Below are 26,117 nucleotides of genomic sequence, written 5' to 3' on the forward strand. Positions count from 1 at the left end.
CAAACATCAAATGGTGTGACAGTTTTTGTCAGAATTCCCTATCAATTTCAACTTGTTGCCAGGATAGTTTTCAGATTTCACTTGCTTCATTATCGAAGCTGTTTGACATTTGAAAGAACTGCTCCATAAAGAAATCACCTTTCATTTGTTATTTATTTTCACAAACAAGTATTTTGGTCACTTGAATATTTCTTAGTATTATTTCAATGTCATGATATTTCATGATGGTTATGTATTCTGTCTTTACATGGCAAGATGGGATTTTTTTTTTTCCATCCAGGGTCATAGAAGAAAGTGACAGGAAGGAAACCAAAAGGATAGGGAGGAAATGAAAAGGATACAATGAAACACCTGATCAGCAGGCTCTTTTTTATTACAATGGTGAATGCAGTACATCAGAATTTAAGTACAGTTCTAAATAATTTATCAGTTGAAAAATGAGCAAAGAAAATGGATTTCATCGAGTTCTAAATGAAAACTAAACTAGCATCGCCATTATGATTTAGATCTAGAACCTAGTGCTAGTACTACAGAATAGACCTGATGCAAACTTGTTGTCAAGCTTTTGGTTGAGTTTCTTCAGAGACACGAATTTTGGTAGCACAATACCCGAGTGAATAAGAAAAAGGAAAAAAAATATAAATACACAACTGTAATGCAGGTCTCTAGACCACTCCCGTGCACGATTGGACGAGCGAGCATCAGCCCCCGTTTCTTCAGTGTCACTCTCGTCATTGGCCTAGGCTAGGCTACTCGTGTCGTAGTTTTACTCGCCATCATCAATGTCATACATGGTTACACAAAATAAATTACATCTTGCCATCACCTCAACCACAGCAAAACCCTGAATATCACTCCCATCATAGTCACTCTCAGCTCACAAGACATATCAGCAAACGATACAGACATCGCAGACCTAGCTAACTAGCTCTAAACGGGGTCCCTCTAAACATAGTTGTAACTACGCCACGTTAGACATTAGTTGTACACAAAAATGAAACGGAGGTGAAAAACTAGTAATGAATACACGAAGATCATCAACGATGGCATATTACCGTAGAAAAAAATACACAGAACATCTTGCACCCAAAAAAAAAATTGAGGTAAAAAACTACGATGAGAAAAACTAGGGTGAAAACACGATGCTTGGAAGACGAACGATGAAGACACTACGGCAAAAATGCTTACACGGAAAAGTAACGAGTGGGTGCCACACAAACTACATGTTTTCGCACATACGTAGATAAGCTACATCGTGTTCAATCAAAAAACTCAACAAACACTAGGACAAAAACTCACCTCTAAATTGTTGCAAACGAGATAATCACTTAGAAAAAATGAACAAAACACTCTCAGAAGTACGATTGTACTCTGAGAATGAAAGATATAGAATGATACGAAAGCAAAAGAGAGAAAAGAGAGAGAGAAATGGACGGGAAACCTAGAGAAGTTACCCACACTCACTAACGTAAATGGAATTCAACACACACACCCCCGTGCCCCATGGCCCAGCATAGCAGTACACGTACACACACAAGGAGATATCGTCAAGCACTCTATGAGGAGATCGATATCACGATACCGCGCGTAAGAAATCACTGCAGTTGCTGGGGCAACAAAGATACATGCGCGCTGTAAACATGAATATTGATTAGTTTCTCAGCAGGCTCGAACCCCTGGCAGGTGTTTTGGCCAATAAGAGACATTCTAAAATATGTTTCTTTGCATAAATTATTTTTCTGAGTCCCAGTAAGGATCTCTGTGATTGGCTAAAATTATTCTACAGCTCCTGGCCAAGCCTGAGGTCCTAGGACGCCCTCTTTTGGTCATAAATAATAAAAACCACGTTTTTTGTGGGAGCTGACGGGGATGGGTTAAAGGGATGACATAGTTATGGTGGAGATGAGGATTGGGCTTATAACTTTTTGCGTATGAAATAATACAGAGTATTCCAGTCTAAGAGGAATTCAAAGTTAAAAGATTAAAACTCTGATCAGTTTTGAAGGGCAATGACATCCACAGATTAAGTAAAATAAAGCAATATTTGTAATAAGAGGTGGGTCCCACCTTTTATTAGGATTGCACTGTTTTGGATATCTCAGCCATTTCCAAACAAATTTTCATCAAATTAGCCTTAAATCTCTCTTGGAATTACATTCTCTTCCATATTTCATGAGAGGTTTCTCATTATCTCACCAAATAATGTTAAAGGTCGGTCTCAACCACAACTATACACTCCCTCTAATATGTTTCAAAACATACTTGTAAAACTAAGTTGTCTGTGAGTGTGAAACCCTTCGTTTGACAGCTGTAGTCAGCTGTGTAGTTCCTGGCAGTGTTGCTTGTCTGATCTGTTTTAGAGCCCTGTCTTTAAACAGGGAGGTGTCGTCATCTCACCTCCCTGGTTTAACCCGTTGAGGACAAGTCCTGAGTATACTCGGGCAGGTGTCTATGGAAAATGCGTGTCGTAGCAAAATCAGACTGTTCTCAACAGGTTAAAGACCCGGTAGCATAACGATACCATAGAGTGGGAAGGCTGGCTCACTAGGACATAATTATGTGACCTGCCACAACAAAAGGATCCTAAAGTCTCTGACGACTGAACCGAGAAAATTGAGTTTGAAGTCAGATCATCAAAATCGGTCAAAACGATAGGATTTCTGTTTTTGCCATAATTTTGTAGTCTAATGTATCGTCTATCATCTGCTTAAGTTTCGAAACTAATAGATCAAAGGATAGGCAAGAAATTAGCATTTTTCTGGTCCGTGATTTTTGACTTTCAATGGCACAGAAACGTTTCCGAAGATTGAGATTTGGCACTGCAGATAGACTCCGCCCCTAACAACGAGGGAGTGATCTTATTGGTCAGTGCATGGCACCGTGGTTACTGATTGGTTGTGCGTAGACCGCTGGCACTAAGCTTGAATGAACATCGCGGCGGTTGCTATGAGCAGACCTTCTATTGTCAAGAGGTGAACATTGTCTTACCTCCCCTTGATCGCGATTGCGTCAGAAAGACAACTTTGAAGGTGGTTTTCTCGAAACACTGATTTCCTAAGCCCTTTTTACACTTGTGTTTCTTAACCCCGGATTTTCTCTGACCCAGGACTAGTGTTAGTCCCGTACCAATTTTTTTCAGCTTTTTACACTGGCCAATTAGTCCCTTACTATCTCTTGTCTGGGGCCAAGGAGAAAACTGACCTTTTTACACTCGTATTTATTAGCCCCGGACTTTCCAAACCACATGAATATTCGTGATTACGCTGTGCACTGTACATGTACACGCACGCACCGGCAGCACTTGATTACCTCATTTCTGATTGGTCAGTGGGGGTCGGACTTCATCTCCGTCGCTTAGCCCCAGATTATTTTTTCGTTCTGTTTACACTCACTTGCTTGGCACCGCAATTGTGGTGCTAACCCTGCTATTTTGCAGGGCCAGATAGTACCGGGCTATCGGTGGGGCTAGCCCACTTTGGCAAAAAAGAGTGTAAACAGAAAGTGGGCTAAGGATAGTCCCGTACCAACGGTGGGGCTAAGGCCCTCCCTTAGCCCCACCGTTGGTACGGGACTAAGCAAAAATTTATAAGTGTAAAAAGCCCTCTAGACCACTCAACATGGTCCCATAAAATCACCAATATCTCTGCAACTGAGAACTTGTATGAATTGTTTATTTATACGAAATTAAAGAGGAGGAGAAGGGGAATAATATCATGTCATTTTCAGAAAATTGTCCTCCCGACTTTCCGATCCTTCTGTTGTAGCAGGTCACATATATTTCAGAATCCCTGTAACGGATTGAATACTGCTTTGTCATTGATCTCTATTACAAAACAATGTGTAGGGCCTACAGATGCAGCTGAAGATCTCTACTGGAGTAGACCTTTCCAATGAGCATATCTATATCTAGGAACCTATGCTTTGATGCACACATTTGCTGATGGGCACTAATAGTAGATTTCGGAATGTACCCTGGTGGACAGTAAATGAAGATAAAACCCAATAGAACCATGCATGTTTTCCACGTTATGAGAGAGTGTGTGTGTGTGAGTGTGTGTGTGTGAGTGTGTGCGCGCATGTACAACTTTTATTCTAAAACATATATGTGCAACACATCTCATTAGATGCATTTAATTTTTTTTCTCACTTTAATATGTTGTCACAAGTCACTTTTTTGCTCTCTCACAAACAATGTCTCCTGTTCATCCAAGTGTGAACACATACACAAAACTAATACCAAATGATTCCAGATAAAACATTCTATCAAGTCATGTATAATCATTCTTTTATGACTTTTTTTTATAGAGTACTTGACCATTTTGTGAGTGTTACCTTTTTCTTTTTTTGACTCACCCTGTAGAATGCCATGTGATATGATTTGATATCCCAGGGAATGCTTTTTGAATGTCGTGGTTGTGACACATTAATGTTCAGATGGAGTTCATGTTCAGATGGAGAGGTTCCAGGAATTTAAGCAAGCAAACAAGCAATCTATGAGACAAATGTTACAGGGTTGTGTAGCAACCAAGGTTAATCAAGAAAGCACCTGACACACTGGAGGATGAGTAGCTCTGCACTTTGATACAAGTTTCTCCATTTCTGGGATCCCATCAGCAAATCTGAACATATCAATCCACTGCTATTAGGAAGGTTCACACAGTGTTTGTAATCTTAAAAGATGAACTCAAAGTTTTAAATTTTATGGTTGGCTCGTAGTTTAGAACCTCGTGGACACACTCAAAGGTTAGTTAGCGGTGATGAAGATTAATTAGCAGAGATGATTAGAACCACAAGACATCCTAGGGTTTATACTCTGTCCAATTAAAAGCGGGGGGTGGGGGGGGGGGGGGGGGGTGGGGGGAGTAGTTTAGCGTTGTGTGGACATGATTGTTACAAACTCTAAAGTTAGTGCAACCTCTTCTTTAACCCTATTCTCCATCATGGGGGGGGGGGGGGGGGGATCAACCTCCAGTGCATGCTGTACACTATTGTTTTGTTGCACATTAATAATTGAGTGGGAATCTTGCTCAAAAGTACATTAATCTTCAAAATTAGGTGTCGTGTTGATGCGTTTCATAGTTTAAAACTGCAAGCTAATCGTCAAAGTTTAAAACTTAGTATTAATTCTAAAGATCAGAAGCATTTTGCGAACTTATCTTTTGATTAAAAATCATATTTCTCTTGATATTTATACAATGGAAGCAGTTTCTCACAGGTGATACAATACAGCTTTACAATCATATAAGCCTATGTGTATGTTATGTGTGTGTGTGTTTTATTTACGAAACAGTTATAGTCTTTGTCAATTTATTATTCATCATTCTGCAGATAACAACAGTTTTCACGAGATCCATTGGACTTGGATTTGCCTCAAGCTGTGACACTTTATTTTCTCAGGTGAGCTTCAGAGGCCAAAGTTATCACATAATAATGATGGTGATAATGATGCTATTTGCTCCTGATAATGATGATACTGATAATGATTGTAATTATGATAATGATAATGATGATAGTGGTAGTAGTGATGATAATGTCTTCCATGATAATGATGCTGATATTGGTATTGATAATGACAGTAATGATAACATTGAGGTTTTACGATGGATTGCTAACTCCACCCATAAAGTTGCTGGAGGTACATGTACATGGATGCATAGAAATGGAAGTGTAGGCCTATATTTGATAATTCTCATCCACACTGCTGTTGTATGAGATGCTCTGTTTTGTTTGTGTGTGTTATGGCTTCCTTTGAAATGTCATGAATATGAAGACTGCTTCCACAGACTGACGCCATCTATAGAGATGTTTTATTAGTGATTTTAAATTGACCTGCTTCATTCTCTAGGGAAGTCCACTAGAAGTACAGAGTATCCAACAGATTGATTTCAAATATTTTTGCCTTTTGTGAGTAGTTAATTTGGACCTTGGCTCACTTCCCCCTTCTGACCCAAATAGACAGATTTGTGTGGTGGCCAACATATAGCTTGCAACAGTTTTCATTTTTTTTTTTTTTTTTTTAGATTTATGTGATGCCAGCTGTTATTGTTCTGTCTTGATTTGTTTGTGCAGTTGCCACATGTTGAGTGAACTGACTGGAGTTCCTCCTAAACAAACTTCGCATAATCTTTTGATGAAAAAAAAAAGATGAAATTATGTGTATCTAGGGACGTCTATGTTGACAGGAAAAAAGGAAATGGTTGTGATTTTAGGAAATCATGACATTCCAGTGAAAATTGTGAGACAACTCTGACAAAGCCACCCAGACTGCTACTAGAACCTCTATGTCTATGTCTATAATGTACTTTAACTTTGCATGAACTTGAAATTTGGTGTAGCAACTTGCAGTGAGAACCTCCCTGTAGAACACTTACTATTTTTTGTTGTTGTGTGACACCAACCTTTACCAGGAAAAAAGTCAGCTAGTATATACTCAAGGAGGTACTAGGTGAGTTTAGTACATGTACCTCCTTGGTATACTCTGCACAGCCACACATACAAAATGTCATTTGTAATAATTAAAGTTTTCTCCAGTGATTTGACATTTTTAATTTTTATTGGGAAAGATCAAACATTTTCTATTTCATATCCCCATTTTTCCCATGAGTGAAAGAGCCTGTTGAAGTCCTTTCACTCAAGTGTCTTGATTCAAATTATGTCCTTGCCGAACTTCTGTGTGCCATAATCATCATTTTGAAAGATGATTAATGCAAAACATGGTTGCATCTGATGTTGACATAAACACTGTTTCAGAATGCACTACAGGGCCGGCGGAGCGTTTTCAAAAGTGTGGGGGCCCACTTCCGGGGTTTCATGAGCTAACAAGCAAAAAAAAAAAAAAAGGTCCCCAGCTCATCTCTACCCTTCCATTTCCAAGTTTCTTCGGCTGACAGGCAAAAAAGAAAAAAAAAAGGTCCTCAGCTCATCTCTCCCCTTCCATTTCCAGTGTTTTTTTTTTTCAGCTGACAAAAAAAAAGAAAGATTTGTTTCTATTTAGTGCCACTTACGTACTTCCGCCGGCCATGCGCTAGAAGATGCATTAAGGATCTTTCTTTTCATGATTACTGCAGAGAAATAAAATCATGCTTACCATCAGTGATTCTCTTTATTGGTAATCTCGTTGACTAGGGAAGCATTTAATGAAAAATCAGAATACTTTTTCAACAATGATTATGTAGTGCATGTTCATGAAATCGGATCGTTCTAGAGCTAAAAAAAAAAAAAAAAAATGAGCATAACAGTACCCAGGTGAATAGTGTTTTTGGATCAGCATTTCAAAATTGATGCTGATTCTGCTAATTGAGCATAAATGCACCCATTGATGTGAGAGTGCCATAAGAATTTTTCCCTTTATGTCAGCATTTTGGATAGAATTCCCATGCATTGAAAATATTGATATTGATTGTAATTATCAGTTATTTTTACAAATCTGTTTAAAGTAAAGCGTGAACAGCGTGACAGTCCAAAATAAAGAATATTGTGATACATCATCATCATGTGGTAGTCGCTTTGCGATCATGTCTGCTTTCATTTCTCTTTTATCCAACTGCTGCTCTCCATTCTGGGGGGCATTTCGTGATGCATTTTGGTTGGATATTTTTCTGACAATCTGTTACAATCCACTGAAATCCTTGCATCGGATTGGCTGAGAGCAAATTTGTCCGACAACTTTGTGGGACAAAATGCTTCATGAAATGCCCCCCCTGATCTCAGTTGTGAGAGTTTTGTCCAAGACTCTGTCTTGATATGTGTCACCTTCATACAGGTCTCTTTTTGATGATATATTTGAACCAGAGGCGAGGACATCCTTTCCTCCTACGTATGACCAAAAGGCAGTTGAGAGTTTTAGGATACAGCAGGGGATGAATAGGATGGCAGTGATCCCAATTCATTGCCAATTTAATTGTTTTTGAGATGGCATTACTCATTGTCCGAAAAATAAGGCCAGGGGATGTGTCAAACAGCAATGATGGCACTGCTAGGGCTGGATGATTTGTCATCATAGTTTCCCTTTCCTATTTTCCCCTGGACTCTCAGGGATTTTCCCTTTTGTCTGCTACACTTTGTTTGTTTGTCTTAATCCAGCAAGTGATCCTCAGGCCTATGCCAAAGGCCATGAGTTTGAAGTAATATTGCATTCAAAGTGACCAGTAAGTCATCATGAGATGGAGCCAAACAGCTGCCAGTGGGAATCAAGTCCCAGTGAAAGGACTTTTGAATGACCTGTCTGATTTTTGTGACCGACACCAGTAGGTTTACTATTTCAGCAGAAATTTTCATGATATTGCACAGAATAGAGCTAGTGTGAAAATAAAAGTGCATGAATTTCTTTGTGTACTGTAATAGTGTTATTTGATATCTTTGATTCAAGATCCATGTGGGTATGTCATAGGGCTATAGCTGTTTTGTTTTTGTAGTTTTCTTTATGATCATATGAAGTCCTGTAGTGTGAGGGAATTTGCTGTGGCTCAGTTCTCATGATTCTCTGCAAAATTCAAAACATGCAAAAGTCATCTTACCTGGTCGAACTGAAAAAAGAGAAAAAAAAATACGAGCATTTTTTTTTTCACTTTACCAGCACTGTAAACAATTAAAGAAATGCTCACATACATTTTAATGTCACAAATTCCGAATAAAGAGCCAAGATTCGCAAAATCGAAATGCACGCAAAAGTTCTTGTCAACACTATATGCATTGAATGCCATTGGCCATTTGCGTAAATTTCATGCCGTGAAAAAGGCCATTGGCTACAATTCGCGAAAAATTCATGCCGCGAATAGGCCTATGTCATGTTTTACAGGTACCAAATTTTGCTTCCAGCCCTCAAGTAGCAAAAAAAAACAGCCAGTCAACTCATGGCTCAATTTGAAGAAGCTTTGATATGCATTTGCATTTCACCCTCATGGACAGTGGGCGAAGATAGCAATTACCAATAATGTTGGTCAGAGTAACTGACCTATAGGTATATTCTGGACCTAGGAATGGTGTGCCAGCAAATACAGATATAGGCCTAGGTTTAATGACCGCATTTGTCGATCCTGAAAGTCCAACTTGCCAACTAGCTGTACAAGAAGCTTCTACAGCTCGGTCTACTCGTGATTGTCAACACCAAACAGCATGCGTAATGTCCTTTGCAAGAAACTAAAAAATCCCAGTTTACCAAATCCTGCATACCAATGGTGTCATACTCATATCCATTTTCTGACAAGTGTTCCCGTGATGGATCACATCTGGTATCAATTTCCAGAAATGTCGTGAGCATTTCTTGTAACTCTCCATACAAGCCTTGCTGTCAGTGTGTCATATCCATTGAGAGTTTTTGCCACAGGTGCACATCTTTACTCTTGCTATAAATGTAGTTTCGACTGTCATTTTCAAAATGCTGGATTTCTTGGATTTGAAGAGTTTGATTTTGTAATATTGTTTGAGGCATTTGCCAGGTATGCCCCTGAACACATGCTGTGTGGCTTTCACCTGCCACTTTCATGCCAAGGTTCTAAAGAAATTTCAAAGGTGACTGTTAACCCGACTTGTCCCACCGGTACCTATGAGGTGAAGCTCCAATTTATTTTGTTTCTAGTTCTTTTAACCAGCTGGGACACCATTAACCCATTTGTTACTGAACCACCTGTCTTATTACTCCCTAAAATGCCTGAAACCATCAGTCTGTTTTTTCATAGTTTTATGCTTTACCATTTTTATTGTTTTCATCTGAAATATATACTAACATAATTTGAAAGAGGTCATAAGTCAACAAAAGTGTGTCAGAATTTCTTCTGTGACACACCATTCTCCTCCTAAAGTCTTACTTGGCTTTCAATTAAACATAGTTTATAATAGACACAAATAAACATGCAGTGAGTTATTTTACATAATATAGAAAGTTGTAGAAATGAGAATTAAATATCGCTGTACCTTCTAGGGAACAATAGCCATTAGGTCGTTATGTATAGAGTCTTCAGTTGCTAGAGGGTTAGCCTATGTAAAGGATCAGGTTTTAGTAGGTTTGGGTCAAAGTTTCAATCAGTCTGTTTGTCGTAGGTGTTTGGAGTCAGGTACAGTTGTAGGTCGGAGTTACTGAGTGGTAATGACATAGGCCTAGTTGTCAGTTTTGTGGCTTCCAAGCATGCGCTATTGTATCTTGCTTTAAACGATGATTATTGACTTGTAGACTTAATAAAGGTGCGGTAATGTGGTTTCAGAGTTCAAAGAAAGGGGATAGGGTGTTATTTATCCTTTGATTTTGGGATCACCAGAGGATCCTGTTCAGAATGTGAGTTCAGGGAAAAGCTTTGTGGATATCTTTTTCAGATGAACAATACATTATTTATGACACTGTGCATTTGGTCCCATGTTGCTATTATATCTTAGAAAAGAGTAAATTCCAGAACTATGATAACAGCGTGTAGGGGCCTACTTTCATTTTCCACTGATTAAATTGAATTTTGTGAGGAGGTAAATGATTGAAAGCAGATTTTGAACTCAATTCATGATATGCTTCATGTGCATTTGTATTTTTATTTTCATTTAATTCTTAAACTCGTATAAATTAGGATTCTGTAATAGGAATGCATGTTATGAATAGAGTGCATAGAATGAGCTATTTAGCTGAGCCAAAGTACAATTGAAAAAATGGTAAAGGACATGGAATCAGAGCAAGAAGAAGATTGGATCATGTAGCCACATTTAGAGGGTTTTTTTTTTAAGGGATCATATAGTTTTGAATGAGACCTAATTTCAGGTTTCTAACATTTTTTGGTTAGATAAATGAGAAACCTCATATGAAATATGAAAGAGCATGTAATTCTATGAGGAATTCAACATTTAATTGGTGAAAATTGGTTTTGATATGGCTGAGATATCCAAAAAAAAGAGCTATTTTGATTAAGTGTGGGACCCACACTTTAATTACGATCGCTTTCTTTTACTTTGTTTTTGGATGTTTCAGTCATTCCAAACTTGATTTTCATCAAATTAACTTTGAATTCCTCTTAAAATAGTATGTTCTCTACTATATCATACGTGTTTTCTTGGTATCTCACAAAAAGTTATAAGCCCAATTCTCATCTCCACCAATACTCTACCACCCTTTTAAAGCTCCAGTTTCTGTCTAGCAGTGTCGTCTAAAAGTGAAGGACAAATTCACCTTCATATACAACATGTGGATTGAGTGAGTGCAGCAATATTAGTAGAACACATCAGTCAAAGTTTGGGCAAAATCTGGCAATCCGTTCAAAAGGTATGATTTTTTTTTTTTTTTTGTGCACACATATTCACTGCAGGAAGAAGTGACTATTACAGTTTCTGATGTCACATGCATAGAAGAATATAAGGAAAATATAAGGAAAATTTCACTAAAATCACTTTGTAAAAAGAGTACACATTCCTGCAATTTGTTACTAATATATAATAAGGGTAATATTACCTCTCGGTCTTCTGAAAGAGGCAAGTCAAGTGCTACAGAATGTACTTCATTATGTTAGAAGAGTGAAAATATGTTGAATATTCTTTAGATTTACTTTATGGCAGTCAATATGTAAAGTTACAAGCTGTAGTAGTCTTGTCATACAGCAATGGTGGCAGTAAAATTTCCAAAATCATAACTTTTGAATGGAATTTCTGTTTTTCCTCAAATTTTCACTGATTCATGTTCTATTGATATTGCTGCATTCCCTCAATTGACATATGAAGATGAACGTGCCCTTTAAGTTGAGTCTGCATTGCTTGTCCATCATCCTTGGGATCCAGAAGGATCTCTAAATGTCATTTTAATGACTATCCCAAGAGAGAAATTGTAGGCAAGAATGATGATGTACCCTGATTGCAGAGTCATTGATAAGGTTGTTAGAAAGGCTGGAGTGTATTAAGTGTTTTGGATGTTACGTGTATATAAGGGGATAGTATAGTTTTGGTTGAGATGGGGATTCAGCTTTCAACTTTTTCTATGATGATAAGGAACCACTTATGAAATATTAAAGAGCATACAATTCCAAGAGGAATTCAAAGATTATTTGATGAAAATCCATTTTGAAATGGCTTGAGATATAAAAAGCAAAGTGAAACAAATCAATCCAAATGAAAAGTTGGTCCCACCTTTTGTTAGAATTGCTGTGTTTTTGATATCTGAGCCATTTAAAGACCAATTTTCATCAAATAAACGTTGGATTCTTTGTAGAATTGTATTTGTATGCTCTTTCATTGATATACTTAATCTAAAGGATGCCGTCTTGTTCTCAACATCAGTTATACTTACATGTATAGCGGTCTCGTTGTTGGTGTTATTTTTATCACGGGATATGCTGCTTGTGTATTTGCTAGTGATATTCAAAGTTGTTCATCCATTTGAATCCTTAGTCTAACTAAAGATTACATTTTGTGATGTAAATATTCATGTAATCCTGAGAAATGATGTTTGCCAACACATATGCCTGATAGCAGCAGAGTGCTCGTTGAGCCTCTGCTATTTGGTATGTTTGGCAATATTAAAAGAAAAAAGTTTTTATTGCATTCAATATAAAACAATGAAATACTACGTGTAGATGCCCACTAAAATGTCAACTGACAGACTATTCTGGTCACCTGGTCTAAACCAGGGAGGTGAGGAATCACACCTCCCTGTCTAAACACAAGTTCATTCTTTGTTTGAACACGAATGCCATAAATTTTTACGTCAGGTAAGCTTATGCATTATGCTGCTTTGAAAACGAGTGAAGTGCCTAACCAACTGAGAAAAAAAGAAAGGTCATTTGTACCAATGTGTACATGAGCCAATTACGAACTGGCTTATTATTCCGGTAACCCTGGGCTTCGTAATGATTTCTCATTGCCACGGCCGCATCATCACAAACGACCTACATTGTAGCAGTGTAGAATAACCTGCAGAGAAGCACCCGTAGCTGTGTACACCATTGATGACAGATCAATATCTCTCCGTCAGTGCAGATCAGCCTATAGTTACCACTTATTATGCAGTGTGTGTGTAATATGCATTATTGAAATCATGTGTGTGTGTGTGTGTGTGTGTGTGTGTGTGTCTGTCTGTCTGTCTGTCGATGTGTGTATATTGTCCTTGGTAGTGGCTTTGATAATGCTGTTTATCTAAACATAATGCTAAAACTACACTACTACTAATGATAATGATTAAGATAATGGTGATAACAGTAGAAATGATAATGATAAAGAATAAAATTCATATAGCACTTTAAACAGGCAATACTAAGTGCATTGATACGGAACAGAAATAGTGAAATTAAAGTACAGAATATAAATAGGACATTCTGATATAGCAAAAACAAAAGATGCACGGATTGATTGTTATAAATGAGTTTTATGCATGTCGTGAGCAATAAACAAGAAGATCAACAACAAAAACAAACAAACGAACCAACGAAAACAGAAAAGTGAGAGAGGAGGAAAGGAAGAGAAAGCAGCATTTGCATTGGATGGCATTACTTTTCTCATGCATTTCATCTGAAGTTGGAGTACATCAATCCTATGTGTGCTCTGAGTGCTACTTGGCACAGAAAACCCCATAGCACTGTGTATACTGTCCAAAGTCCCTGGTGCAGAAGGGGTTAACAAACTAAGGTATATCAGAGCTTCATGACCTTGTATCATAAAAAAAAATAAAAATGTGAGAAAATATTGCAAGGCCTTCATTTGTGCATATGAATATCATGTGACTATGAAGAAGAAATGTAAATTATATACATATTAACATATTATATAGATATGAATGTATAATTTTTTTTTTCCTCTGGGGGGAGGGAGGGGATGAAAGCCTGTCTGCAATGATCGCCTGTGTTCTCATACTGTATTACATATTCTGTTGGGGGAAAAAAAAATATTACGATGAAGGAGACGTCATGGCGCCTCATGACTCAAAAGACAAGAAATGACTTGTACTCTCACCAAGAAGGTGACTCCAGGGCAATGTCCAAGACATCTCCAAACAAGGCTACAACTTATTTGCCAGGAAGTGGTGGAAATGTCACCATGACATCTACGGTAGTCGCGGGGACTTCTCCAAGACGTCTTCTCAGTTGCAGAGACATCTCCGGCAGTTTGCAGAGACTTCTCTGAGATGTCTTGGAAGTTGCAGAGACATCTTTGCGATGTCTCCACATTGTTGCTAGTATGTTGCCAGGGGTGACGTCATATCTAGAACAGCTGGAGACTGGAAAAAAGTGTCTCAAAGACATCAAACATGTTCCATTCTTCCTGCAGAGGCACTGCTAGCCTCCAGGAGACATCTCCGCAACCAGTGGAGACTCAAGTTGCCACCAGGTTATCACCCAGTCTCCAGGCCAATATGATACCCATTTTACAGCAGTCTTTGGAAAAGACCTGTGTGCAAAATATCGTGCACATACATGTACACCTGTGCATTCATTCAAAGTACATGGAACTTTCGTCAGCTCATGAAATGTCTGATAAATTCAGAGGAAATAATAGGCACTTTGACAATTCATCAGTGAATATTTGATATGTGGGAAAGGCTACATTTGTGAAGCGCCAAGGTGTTTAAGGCCCCCCCCCCCCCCCCCTTAAATCACGCATACACATCACACTATGCACAAGCAGACAACTTGGCAGGCATCAGATACAGGTTCATTTAGAAGGGAAATGAATGTAATTTTCACTCGCTGTACCTTGTCAGTTTTGGTTACCTCAAGGCAAGTATAGGTATGTTGGTATGTGGTTTACTGAGAGCTATCTTTTGTTCACCTGACAACATGTCTATGTTCGAATAGAAATGAACTGGAAATCATTCATGAGGCAGAAATTGATCGTAATGTCAATACTGTCATAAATGCTTACTTGATGTGAAAGAGGAAAGTTCAGCAAATATGCCCTTTTTCTTGCTTCCTATTGTCTGATTCGAAATGCCATCTTCAGAGCAATTCCGTAATGGTTTTGCTGGACGATGGATCAGTTTTGATGCATTTGACCATACCATACTTAGGATGGAAAATTGAGTCTTCTCATCATTCAGCATACCCAAGTACTTGAAAAAGACGCAGAGATCTTGATATTATAAACGGACCAAAAAAAATAGGGGAGGGGGGGGGGGGGGAGCGCAAACACAACCCTTATAGCTCTTTGAACCCTGATGTCCCATACCAGTAATGTCTCAACTCTAATTTGCTCTCACCTTGCTGATCATCAGGGAGGTGTTACTCATTCTCAAAGCCCTGAAAAAGGAGAAGAAGATGGAAGGTGACTTTGATATGGGGGTAGCAGGTGAAAACTGGGAATGGGGTTCATTCATAGTCTGCATTTCATGTGCTTTTAGAGACTGATGGGAAAGAAAGTCAGAGACTGTTAAAGTAAGATGTATGTGAATTGAACACAATATGAGTATTGATGAAATAAAAACAGCTTCCAGCCTGGAAGGCAGACCATTCACACTAGACATCTTGTTTTCCTTTTGTTTGTTTGTTTGTTTGTTTGTTTTTTTCTTTACACTTACACACAGTCATAAAGACACTCTCGTCTGGATTTATACACAGCTCAAAGTAGTAAAAAAAAATGAAACATTATTAACCTTTGAAATCACCTGAAGTGTAAACACCTGTCTCTTGATCTTTAGGTGAACTCTATCTTTACAGTCTCACCTGTTACTTGATTCCTTAACCCAATTCTGTTTTCCTTGTGTCAATTTCCATGGGAAACTGATGGGAAACTGACATCAGGAAATGCCTGGAAAAATGTTTTCGCATACTTGATCCCAGAAAGAAATTTGACTGAGGTACTGTTAGGGATCAAACTCCTGCTTTCTCAGATTCTCTGCCAAAGCACCAAGATTTAGACCACCTGGCCTGGCACTTTATGTTTTAATTTCATCTATTCTTATTTGTGTATGTATGTGTGTGTGTGTGTGTGTGTAGAAACTTCTTTTATTTTCTTAGAGCATTTTTTCCCTATGGTATTCTAAGAATACAGGAGGTGCATATCCTAGAGCCAGTTGGGATGGAACATTCCAGGAGTCCTGATTGAACATTTAAAGCAAGCAGTGGGCTTCGAGTCTGAGCAAGAATGTCATACCTTGTTTATTTTCTTTTTTTATTAGAGTACTTGTGTTATATACTTTGGATGTACTAATGAAATAAGAAAACAAGAGAGTTTTGTAGTGCATAGGGATGTTACACTCACTTGACTAGGACTGCACACATATCATGCATTTTCACCTGAGAGCTTGTCAGATGTTCTTTCTGTTGATATTCAAATTGTGAGAACTTTGTTAAGACTCCTCTGTCATGCTTATATCAAGTCTCTTTCTGGATCTTTTCCCTTGTGTGGGACAGATTTTCCTTTGAAGTAATACAAGAGTTGACTTCCTCTACAGTAAACATGCTGATCTGATTTCCACATTGCCTGTGCATCAAACTATGAAGTTGTTGGATTGCGAGGTCTCTGCAGGTCAGCATTGGGCTCTGCGTGATTGAATGCAATGTTCACCGATATTTCTTCCTTTTTTTAGGTAGTTTATACCAAGACATCACCTGTGTTGCTTCATTGGAATACACCTTTTCTTTTCTTTCTTTCTTTCTTTTTTTGGTGTGTGTTAGGAAATCATGGCAGTAGAATGACATAGTTGTCATAATTTTAATGACCTTACGATACAATACAAATATAGTTAATTATTGTTTTAATGTTCACTGCAATGTGACAGAACATATCTTGATTATATGCCAATTTAAGTTGGGCAAAATTCAGATTCATTTTCAGTCAGCACATTCAATATTACTCAAAAGAAAAAAACAACAACAGAATTTCCATACTTGTACTTCTGGTGTAATATAAAAAGGGGAATGTCTGTGTGATCGTGCTTTTTAGTGCAAGGGTGAGTCAACTAAAATCCGCTTGTATCAAATTTTGTGGATTGTCGACACACTATTCTTTGACAAAAAGTCATTTAGACAGTATACTACACTTTAGTTGTTGCTTTTTTGTATTTGTTATTTCATTAGTTACCATAAAATGTGTGAATAATTTCCGCACTGGAAGATATACCGCATTAGTGGCAATGGAAGGTGTGAGTTATTGCCATAAAGTTTGTTTGCGATTTGCTGTTTAGTCTCATCAAACTGGAGAAGAACTTGAGTAAGCGACCAATCCAGCAGAAATTTGGGATCTATTTTGTAAAAAAAAGAGAGTATTTAAAGAGATGATAATGAGCCGTGACTTCGATGGCCCATTAAATAATAGCCGGCAATTGTCGAGGGAGGAAAGGGGATATTGCACAATGTCTCTGAAGTCTAATCCCTTGCCTTCACAAACCTCCGAATATGGTCGTGATGGTCACAATTTTTTGGCAGACAGCAATGACGAGCTCGTAATGGAAAGCTTTCGATAGTGCCTCCCAAGGGAGGTGTTGTTGATATAGTATAAGGATAATGCACTCTCTCTAGTTGTGCTAGCTGCTTTCCAAGGTTCTTGCATGCATTTGATAGCACTGAGAGTTGTGAGTGAAGAGCTACAGAGCCAAAGCTGAGTGCGCCGGTGCAACGCAAGGGCCTTTCGTGATATCTGCCATTTTAATTATTATTCATGATGAGGAGAATGCCTGTAAACCATGCATGCACCACTCTGACAGAACAATATATATCACCAAATTAGTCAGTTAGTCGCTTTGACCAATTAGATTGCTCTACTCGCAAATTGGTCATCAGTGCAGGCTTGTATGCATGAATGCCCTTGGATGTTACTCAGCTGATTGTTTGAGAGTTTTGCTACCAAAGGCTCGTAGCAAACGCACATGATCTTTTTATCAGCATTGCCAGTAGGTTATTAAAACTGAACTATTCATAGACAATGAACATCAAGATCCAGTGGTGTTAAAGATGTAATATGTCATGCACTGAGATACACACACTGCTGCTGATAATACTGATCATATCATTATTACCCTCATCACAATTATCATCCCAATCATCATTATCGTTATTCTGATAGTGATCAGCACCACCATCATCATCATTCCTATATCACCTCTAATACTCCCCATCATCTTTGTTATCCTCATTATAAACATCCATATCATCATTCTAATCATCAGAGTTATGGTAACTCTAATAAGTAAGATATGAAGAAGAATGTTAGAGAATGACAAAAAAGTTAGGATTGTAAGTGATGATTTTTTTCCCCTCCCTCCATCTCTCTGATTCTGCAGTTGTATGGGAGTCCAAACAGACATCACATTGGGGTGGTCCTCCAACGGGGATTCATCATCATGTCGCTACTCTGCTTTGTCTGCTGGGGCATCCTCATCAACGCCGAGACCATCCTCCTCCTTGCCCAGCAGAACAGCGAGGTTGCTAGGTAACGCATCTTGTTAAGTGGTCACCGTTTCGCTGGCCGCTCTACATTTTAGTTGTAAATGCGATTGATGGGAGAGAAGTGGTGTGTCAATTAATCGGGGTGCCCTTCATGAGTCCAATTTGGTCAGGATTTTCCACGCATGCTGCCTGCCGATTAAATGATGCGGAGGATCCTGAGGGAAGGGTGCAAGCATTCGAGAAATGATCTCTAATGACATGATTAAATGGAAGTCTGGTAGACACATCAAGGATGTGTGCAGAATGGGGAAATGAATCCTCTAATTAGCATCTTCGTCAAGTGTTGAAAAACCGCGACATCTGCACAAACAGTATAATTCGTGCGAGCTCAATTCATCTCTTGCAGGTGGTTTTGTTTTTGTTGGAGAGTTTTATTTGATTAGCATTTCCATAAAAAAATGCCTTGATTAATGAGAAGGGCTGTGGTGATACATTTATGCAAGCATTTGAAACTTGCCGGACTTGTTTGGTAGTGTATTGTCTAAAGGTTAAACAGTAGTGGCTTTATGTATTGCTATAAATGGTATAAAAGTAATTCCCATGGTGTTGTAATGATTTGCTAGGGTAAGTTAAAGGACAAGTTCACCTTCATAAACATAAGGATTGAGAGAATGTAGCAATATTAGTAGAACACATCATTGAAAGTTTGAGGAAAATCGGACAATCCGTTCAAAAGTTATGAATTTTTGAAGTTTTTGTGCCGTAACCGCTGGATGAGAAGACTACCGCAGTGTGTGAATAACTTAGATGTCACATGCGTACAACAATATAAGGAAAATATAAAGAGAATTTCACAAAATTTTATCTTATAAAAAAAGTTCACATTCCCCCGACTCGTTACCGACAAATGTTATGGGTAATATTATTCCTCCTGCCTTTAGAAAGAGCCAAGTCAAGTGCTCTTTTATTATGTGAAAAAAGTGAAAATATGTTGAATTTTCTTTACATTTTCTTTATACTGTTGTACGCATATGACTCACAAGCTGTAGTAGTCTCCTCATCCAGCGGTTCCAACACAAAAATTTTAAAAATTCATAACTTTTGCATCGATTGTCCAATTTTCCTCAAACTTTCACTGATGTGTTCTACTAACATTGTTGCATTCTCTCAATCCTTATGTTTATGAAGGTGAACTTGTCCTTTAATGCTTATTTTATTGGTTTTACTCATATTTCCCACTGAGCATAGGGAAAATCTAAAAAAAAAAAGATGTTTTTTTAAAGGGGTTTGTCAAAACAGTGAGTTGTGACACCATTCAAAAGGATAAAAGTTCCGGAGTGTTCTGTACCATGCACTCTTGAAATTAGTGTCAGAAGCACTTTGACTTGATTCATTCATTTTCTCATCTATGTATTTTGCATCTTCTAGTTTGCATGCCTGTGATGGCATATCAGGCTTTTCACTCAGCATGCTTAAGGAACTTTAAACCAAATAAAGCGTGTGAAGAATAAATTTCTTTTAAGATGACAAATTTGCCAACTTGATGCGAGATGTGATGTATATCAGTCCTGTGCCCGCTGTAGTAAAAACCTGAATAAGAATTTTCTTCAGCAAAGTCAGGATTAAAGGATGTGCCAAACTACCAAACCAAATTTCATGAATCCCGGAGGAGAGTCGACGAGACTGGATGAACATGTCATAGATGACTTCATCTGCAGACAGGAAGCTATCTGTCACGATTTATCCCCTCTTTGAATAAGAATAAGTCTCGTTTCGTGGAGATGGTATCATTTTAATATCACATAATAAGACGGATAAGTTGCCAATGGGGTCAGGTTACACTCGTGACGCATTTATGGTTTCATTTCAATGCGAACTTGTTCAAAACCTCAAAGGAGATTTATACAAAAACTTAAGGGGGGGGGGGAAGGATCCTTGTCTTGGGTTTGGAGTTTACCGACCACTTGTGAACTCCAGTTGCAGAGTCTGTTCTGATCTCACAGGTCACAACTTTGGGGTTTTTCACTTATTAACTTTTGTGTGCTTAAAAAAAAGAGAGAATTTATGGATATGGTAGCAAGTATACTGGGGTATCGTTTTTATGATATTTGTATTTTTCATCCACAGACTTGCTGGAGTCTACTGCCTCATCTACATACCAGCAGTGCCAGTAAGTTCAAATCTCTGTTGACAACTTTTCTTTCTTGTCATCATGCCCTCCCCTTCCTCATGATTTGAGTTCAATGAACTGTCAAAAAAAAGAAAGAGAGAGACCAAGTCCAGGCATTATTTCTGTTTTTTCTTTTCACGGAGAGTAAACCTCTTGGCAGAGAATGAAATGTTGTTATCTTACCCTTGTTTCTCCTGTCGTTTTATTTCACTGTTTCTCACTGTCCATCTGTCGGAATGTGATATTTGCCTTCCCCATTGTTTCCTACGTGTGTATTCAGTACCTGATGCAGTGCTTTCCCTGTGGTCTACTGCAATGCAATTGATTTTTTTTTCTCTCTATAATAAGAGATTTATGTTTCAATTCCTTGCTGTCCTACAGTTTACCAGCCAAACTATTTTACCTATTGGTTCGTATACATCGCAGCCATGTTTTGAGGTAGCCAGAAAACAAAGAAATGCACCCAACGATTTAAACATGTCATGTGTTTTTTTCCTATTTAATAGTCAAATACCTAGAACTGTGAATTTCAAGTCTCTTTAAAAAAGCACAGTAGAAGCTAACAAAGTTGCAATATTGTGATTTTTTTAATGTTGTTAGGCATTGCATCAAAATTATGACTAGCAGGATCCTACCAGCAGGATCCTGAGGGATCCTGCTGGTCATAATTTTGATGCAACGCCTTATGGAACTGGGATAACAGAAGTAACTATAATGGATTTGAAATGGTTTTAAATTTGAATGTGAAGGCATGTTGATAGAAGTTCAATAAACTTTACTAGTATAATTCCATACCATCTTCAAGGTGCATCTGTTTAAAATAAAGTAATATCAAATGCATATAATTTTTAAAGGAAAGAAGGAAGAATATTAAGATTATGATCGCAAACAGGTTAAGAGCCATTTTAAACATCTTAAAGTAAGGGTATCATCACATAGAGCAAAATAAAATCTTTCTAGTGATATTCTTCAATTGTTGAAAGCAGGGAAAATTCTTGAAGTGATAATGAATATCCCATATTTTCTCAATACTTTCATTGCTCTTAGCAGGTTTAATCACAAATATCTTAAATTGAAAAAAAAAAGAGTTGCAAGTACTAAGTCATTTTTCGATGAAACCCTTCATATCTCTTGAAAGCATGCAGTGAAATATATGTTTTTATTTGCCACATTTGATGGCCAGAGACTCACAGAGAGCATTATTACTGAAAAATGTGAGTTCTGTGTGGTTTGTGGTAAATGTATCTAGAGCTTGTCCCTCCCATTATTTCAAGAGTCTGATTTAGAGTTATATACTTTTCCTTTGTTATGTCTGAAAGTAGGGTTTAGGAGCACATTGAAGTAAAGGAACAGTCCATGTCAGCTTTGCACTGCTTTGGCAGGAATGGTGTGACACAAATCTTTCACAATGAATGAGGAAGGGTTTTTGACAAGCCAGAAAATTTTAGATATACAGAATGTTTCTAGTACTGCTTAAGAAATCAACAAACAAAATGATCTTACCAAGATAAAGGCTTTAGATATCTTGCTCAAACTTCCCTACGACATTAATGCAAAGTAGTCGGAAAGGAGGATTTTCACGTAGAAATCCCCCGTGGCAATTTTAAGGTATTGTCAACCAGATTTCTGGACAAAAACAGGCACAGCAGATAAAGAGAATGTTTCGAAGAATTAAATGATGTAGTTTGAATACCCTATGGAAGTATATCAGTGAGTCACCCATTCTTTTCCTGGCCCCGTGGTAATACCTTTTTACGATAGGGTTTCTCCTTCTCACAAAGAATGCGTGGGAGTTTTGACGATTCATCTCAGTCCTCTTCTTCTTTGAGAACTCTGATCTTTTAACATTTCTTCTGAGATCCACTTGAAAGAGAATGGAAGCGAGAAAGATGTGGCCTTTTCTTTGTGATCAATTGTGGCAGGGTGGTCTAAGCTGCAGCACACATGTACCCTGTAGTGTTTTGTTGTGGGTTGGTCCAGTCAAACTTCAAAAAATAAAAAAAGGAGGGAGGGGGGGAATGCTCCAGGCGAATTGATCAAGATTCTTAGCATAGCCTTCACGTGTTCTGTCAATAACATTTATCCCCTTCCCCATATCTGCAGCCTAGTAGATTATCTCAAGTAGGTGTGTTGAATACGTATGCATCATCCCTGCCAATGCACAAGGTCTTTTGATTGCCCTGTGAAAGAAATCAACGAAAAAGGTTTCCTCCGCGGGTGTGACATTCCAACATATCAGCAGGCAGTATACCCATGTGTATGGACCTGATTTGCCCTTGAGCTATATGATTGCCCAAGTTAGCGATCTTACAAGATTCTACTTATTTTCTTTTCCTTTCTTTTTGACAGTGATGGATTAAGGTTTGGAAATCGTAGTGATCATGGTTAGATGGTGATCGTGATGATGGTTGCTTGTTTGTTTGTTTGTTTGTTTCATTTTTTCATTTTTTCCATATGAGAAGATGGCTGGATAGCCCATATATTCAGCTGCACTAGGCTGGTCTTCCATTGATCCAGTTTGATGTGAGGCCAGACCACTTCATCACGTTATGCACCCTGCTCTTTTCGATGAATGAATGAAGAGGAATCTTTTTCACACACGGGACCTCCATTTTATGTCCTATCGGAGGGACAGAGTGTTTTGCTAGAGGGGATGGTATGATCACACATCGCTCAGATAGACTCACGAATCAAGCCCAGGTCCTCTGGATCTGGAGGCAGACCTCGCTACCAACTGAGCCACATCACCGCCCTTGGTGATAAATAATGTTCAGAGTTGTCATGGTAGCAGTGATTTAGCTGTTACTTGTGCAGGATACATGCTTGGATATGGTTAAAATCAAATTCGGAATAATGTTAGTTTCATAATAAAGAATAATTCTAACCAGTAATGATGTGTGTCAGCAGAATGGAAGGTATAGTGAGAAGATATCGTTGGTTTTGAGTTTTCCAGTGGTAGATATTTCAATATTCTGGGCATTTTTTTTACTGCTTTTATTTTTTTGGCAAAAATAGCAAGTCAACTGATATTTACAGTGAAGAACATGCCAAGATATTGCATCACCAAATAGATTGTGTTTACACTCATCTTTTGCAATAGTTTGAATTGATGAATTAACTTTACGCTGTTCAAAAGTCACAGCAGTCAAAAGTCTCATTCGTAGTACTAAGACTTGTTTGACTATTGCTGGTGAGTCTTCCAAGCAGTGATCGAGCACATGCAGAATTGAAGGAGGCAAATTGCATGTGGACATGCATGCTTTACCATCTGGGCCCGCCGTGGCAGGCTAGTTTTCTCTCAAAGGCTTTGCATGCCATTATCAGCACTAACATTCGTGAGGGAAGGGAGCTGGACCTTGATGCTTCAACCTGATCTTATGGCATTTTAAGGTTACACTTACAGGAGAGATAATCATGAGTCTGACGAATTCTAACCCAGCACCACTCATATGTACTATTAAAGCAATTCACCTCTGAATAATTCAGTTGGTCACTTTGACCAATGTAATAGCTAGATTCACGTATTGGCCATCAAGTACTGTGTGCCATGCAGTATATGCATGACTTCTGTGAACAGAGTTTTGCAGATTTGTTACTACTCAGTGATGGGAGCAAAAATGGGTAATTCAGAGGTGCAAGTTAAGAAGTTTGGACAGGTCTCTAATACCCCTTTCAGTAACTCTCTGGCGCGGGCCAGGCGCGGGCTAAGTCGTAAAATTTTGAGTTTATGAATGGGTTGGGCCAAAGTGGTCCGCGCCAGGAGCGGGCCAGGAGCGGGCTATTTTGGCGCTGCTGAAGCTAGCACCAGGTGCGGACCAGGCACGGGCCTGGCGCTGATTGAAGAGTTTATGAACGATAGCAGCGCCAGGCGCGGGCCAAAATTCCTTTCACGGTCAAAGGTCACAGCTTACGCTGCTCAGCTCATAAGCACGCGGCATGCACATCAAATATCGCGCAAAAATGCACTTCCGCTCTTTCCATGACGTGTTCAGTTACCATGGTAGTTATCCCTCACGTGGCCGAGTTCGTGAATGGGTTATCGTAAAAGTAGTGCGGCTCTGCTGTAGTTACTGAACGCAATTTTTACTGCTTGGCACGGGCCAGGAGCTGGCCAGAAATGCATGAGTTATTTAAAGGGGTATTAAAGCCTTCTTGCTGGGGCTTGCCTCTTACTGGTGGCTTTTGTATGTCTGACAGTCTCCCGTATCAGCTCTCTGCTTGCTTCTCTGACAATTATTACATTGAGAGAGTCTTTAACAAAGACTAGTGATATTCCTACACCTCTGTTTATATGTGTTCAGCTAAGTTAAGAGGCATACTTTCTTTCTTCTTGTTTTTTTTTTTTTTACAAGTGTGCCACTCTTTCGGCATGTGACTGGTTTCTGTCAACGTGTCAAATTGTCTTTCCACGAAATACAAATTTCATCAGAGGGTCTCTTTAGTTGTGTCTGTATCAGTGATAAAGGTTGCGCAGATGGCTCTCCTTGACAATTAACCCTTCCCCCCCCCCCCCCAGTTAAATTCACGCTTGCGAAGTACAGTAACTGAATGGAGAAATGTACACATATGTATCTGTGCACGACAAATTCACGTCTGGACCAGAGTTGATATTTTCTCATGTTTTTACATTTGCAAGTAGCACTTGACTCGTGAAATTCATGAAAATAAAAACCTCGTGAAATATTCGGTGTATAGATTTGTATTACTTTCTATACTGGTATCGGCCTATAATGTTATATCAAAAGTATATATCAGCAGTTTAAGAAATTTGTGCATGTATTGGAGGAAATTCTCTGGTGGAAAGTTTCAGACTTGGTAGGTAATTTTTTAACCCCCCCCCCCCCCTGGAGGGGGGGGGGGTAATCCTTATAATGGCTTTCCAAACTTTTTCTGCAGTTTATCAGTGGCAGAAGTGAGATTGTGTGGAAAGCTTTAGGTCGTGTGATTTTCCCAGTGTTCCAAGACGGAAACAGAACACTGTGGCATTTGTTGTGGAGGCATATGACAACGCTATGGCAGGAGTGCTGTAAAACGATCCCTACTTGGGATTGCCCTGATACTTGGAAAATTGAATCACACCGGTGGGACAAATGACTCCTCCAGTCATTTCATTTCGGTCAGTTCCAACTTCATCAGCTTTGAAGTATCCCTGGGGTTTTCTATAACGAGATCTCGCTCAAGTGGTAGTCTACATGGAAAAGACTCCAGACAACTGCCCATGCTGAGGATTAGGAGAGCAGTCCTGGAATGTATACCAGAGATGTGAAAGTTCAGAGTTTAATCTGATTTCAGACTTTTTATTTACTCTGCCCAAAAAGCACTTTTCAGACTTTTCTTTTTGCAATTCAAATGTATTGAAATGTTTACAGTTTAATGCATTTCAGACGTGTTTTTTTTTCCAGAAATTTCAGAATTTTTCAGACTCTTTTCTGCAAGTACTCTTTCCCACCCCTGGTAATGCACTGGTATACATTGGTATTCATCGGTATTGGTGTTGCAAATGCCATGTGAATCAACATGTGTCTCTCTTTCCCTTTATTCACTGTCACATGACTTAAGCTGAGAGTCATTGTTTCAATATTTCCTTAGTCAGGAAAGGGATAAAAACGTATGAGGGTATATATCACATGGGTACATTAATAGCAGGTCAGAGCCATTTGTGTGTGTGT

The 26,117-nt window shown here is 38.6% G+C and overlaps 1 protein-coding gene across 1 annotated transcript in view; it reads left to right on the plus strand.

Annotated features, from left to right (window-relative positions):
• LOC139742059 (multidrug and toxin extrusion protein 1-like) overlaps window positions 1-26,117 on the plus strand; it is a 77,731-nt gene that overhangs the window by 12,706 nt on the left and 38,908 nt on the right. The window contains exons 3-5 of the mRNA XM_071652620.1: window positions 5,329-5,397; window positions 18,173-18,321; window positions 20,406-20,448. Of these exons, the coding sequence (XP_071508721.1) occupies window positions 5,329-5,397; window positions 18,173-18,321; window positions 20,406-20,448 (261 nt within the window). The remainder of the gene's footprint in view (window positions 1-5,328; window positions 5,398-18,172; window positions 18,322-20,405; window positions 20,449-26,117) is intronic.

This window comes from Diadema antillarum, unplaced genomic scaffold, assembly GCF_040938485.1.
Source record: "Diadema antillarum isolate AM-2024a unplaced genomic scaffold, OU_Dant_1.0 seq00000975_RagTag, whole genome shotgun sequence".
Taxonomy (NCBI): domain Eukaryota; kingdom Metazoa; phylum Echinodermata; class Echinoidea; order Diadematoida; family Diadematidae; genus Diadema; species Diadema antillarum.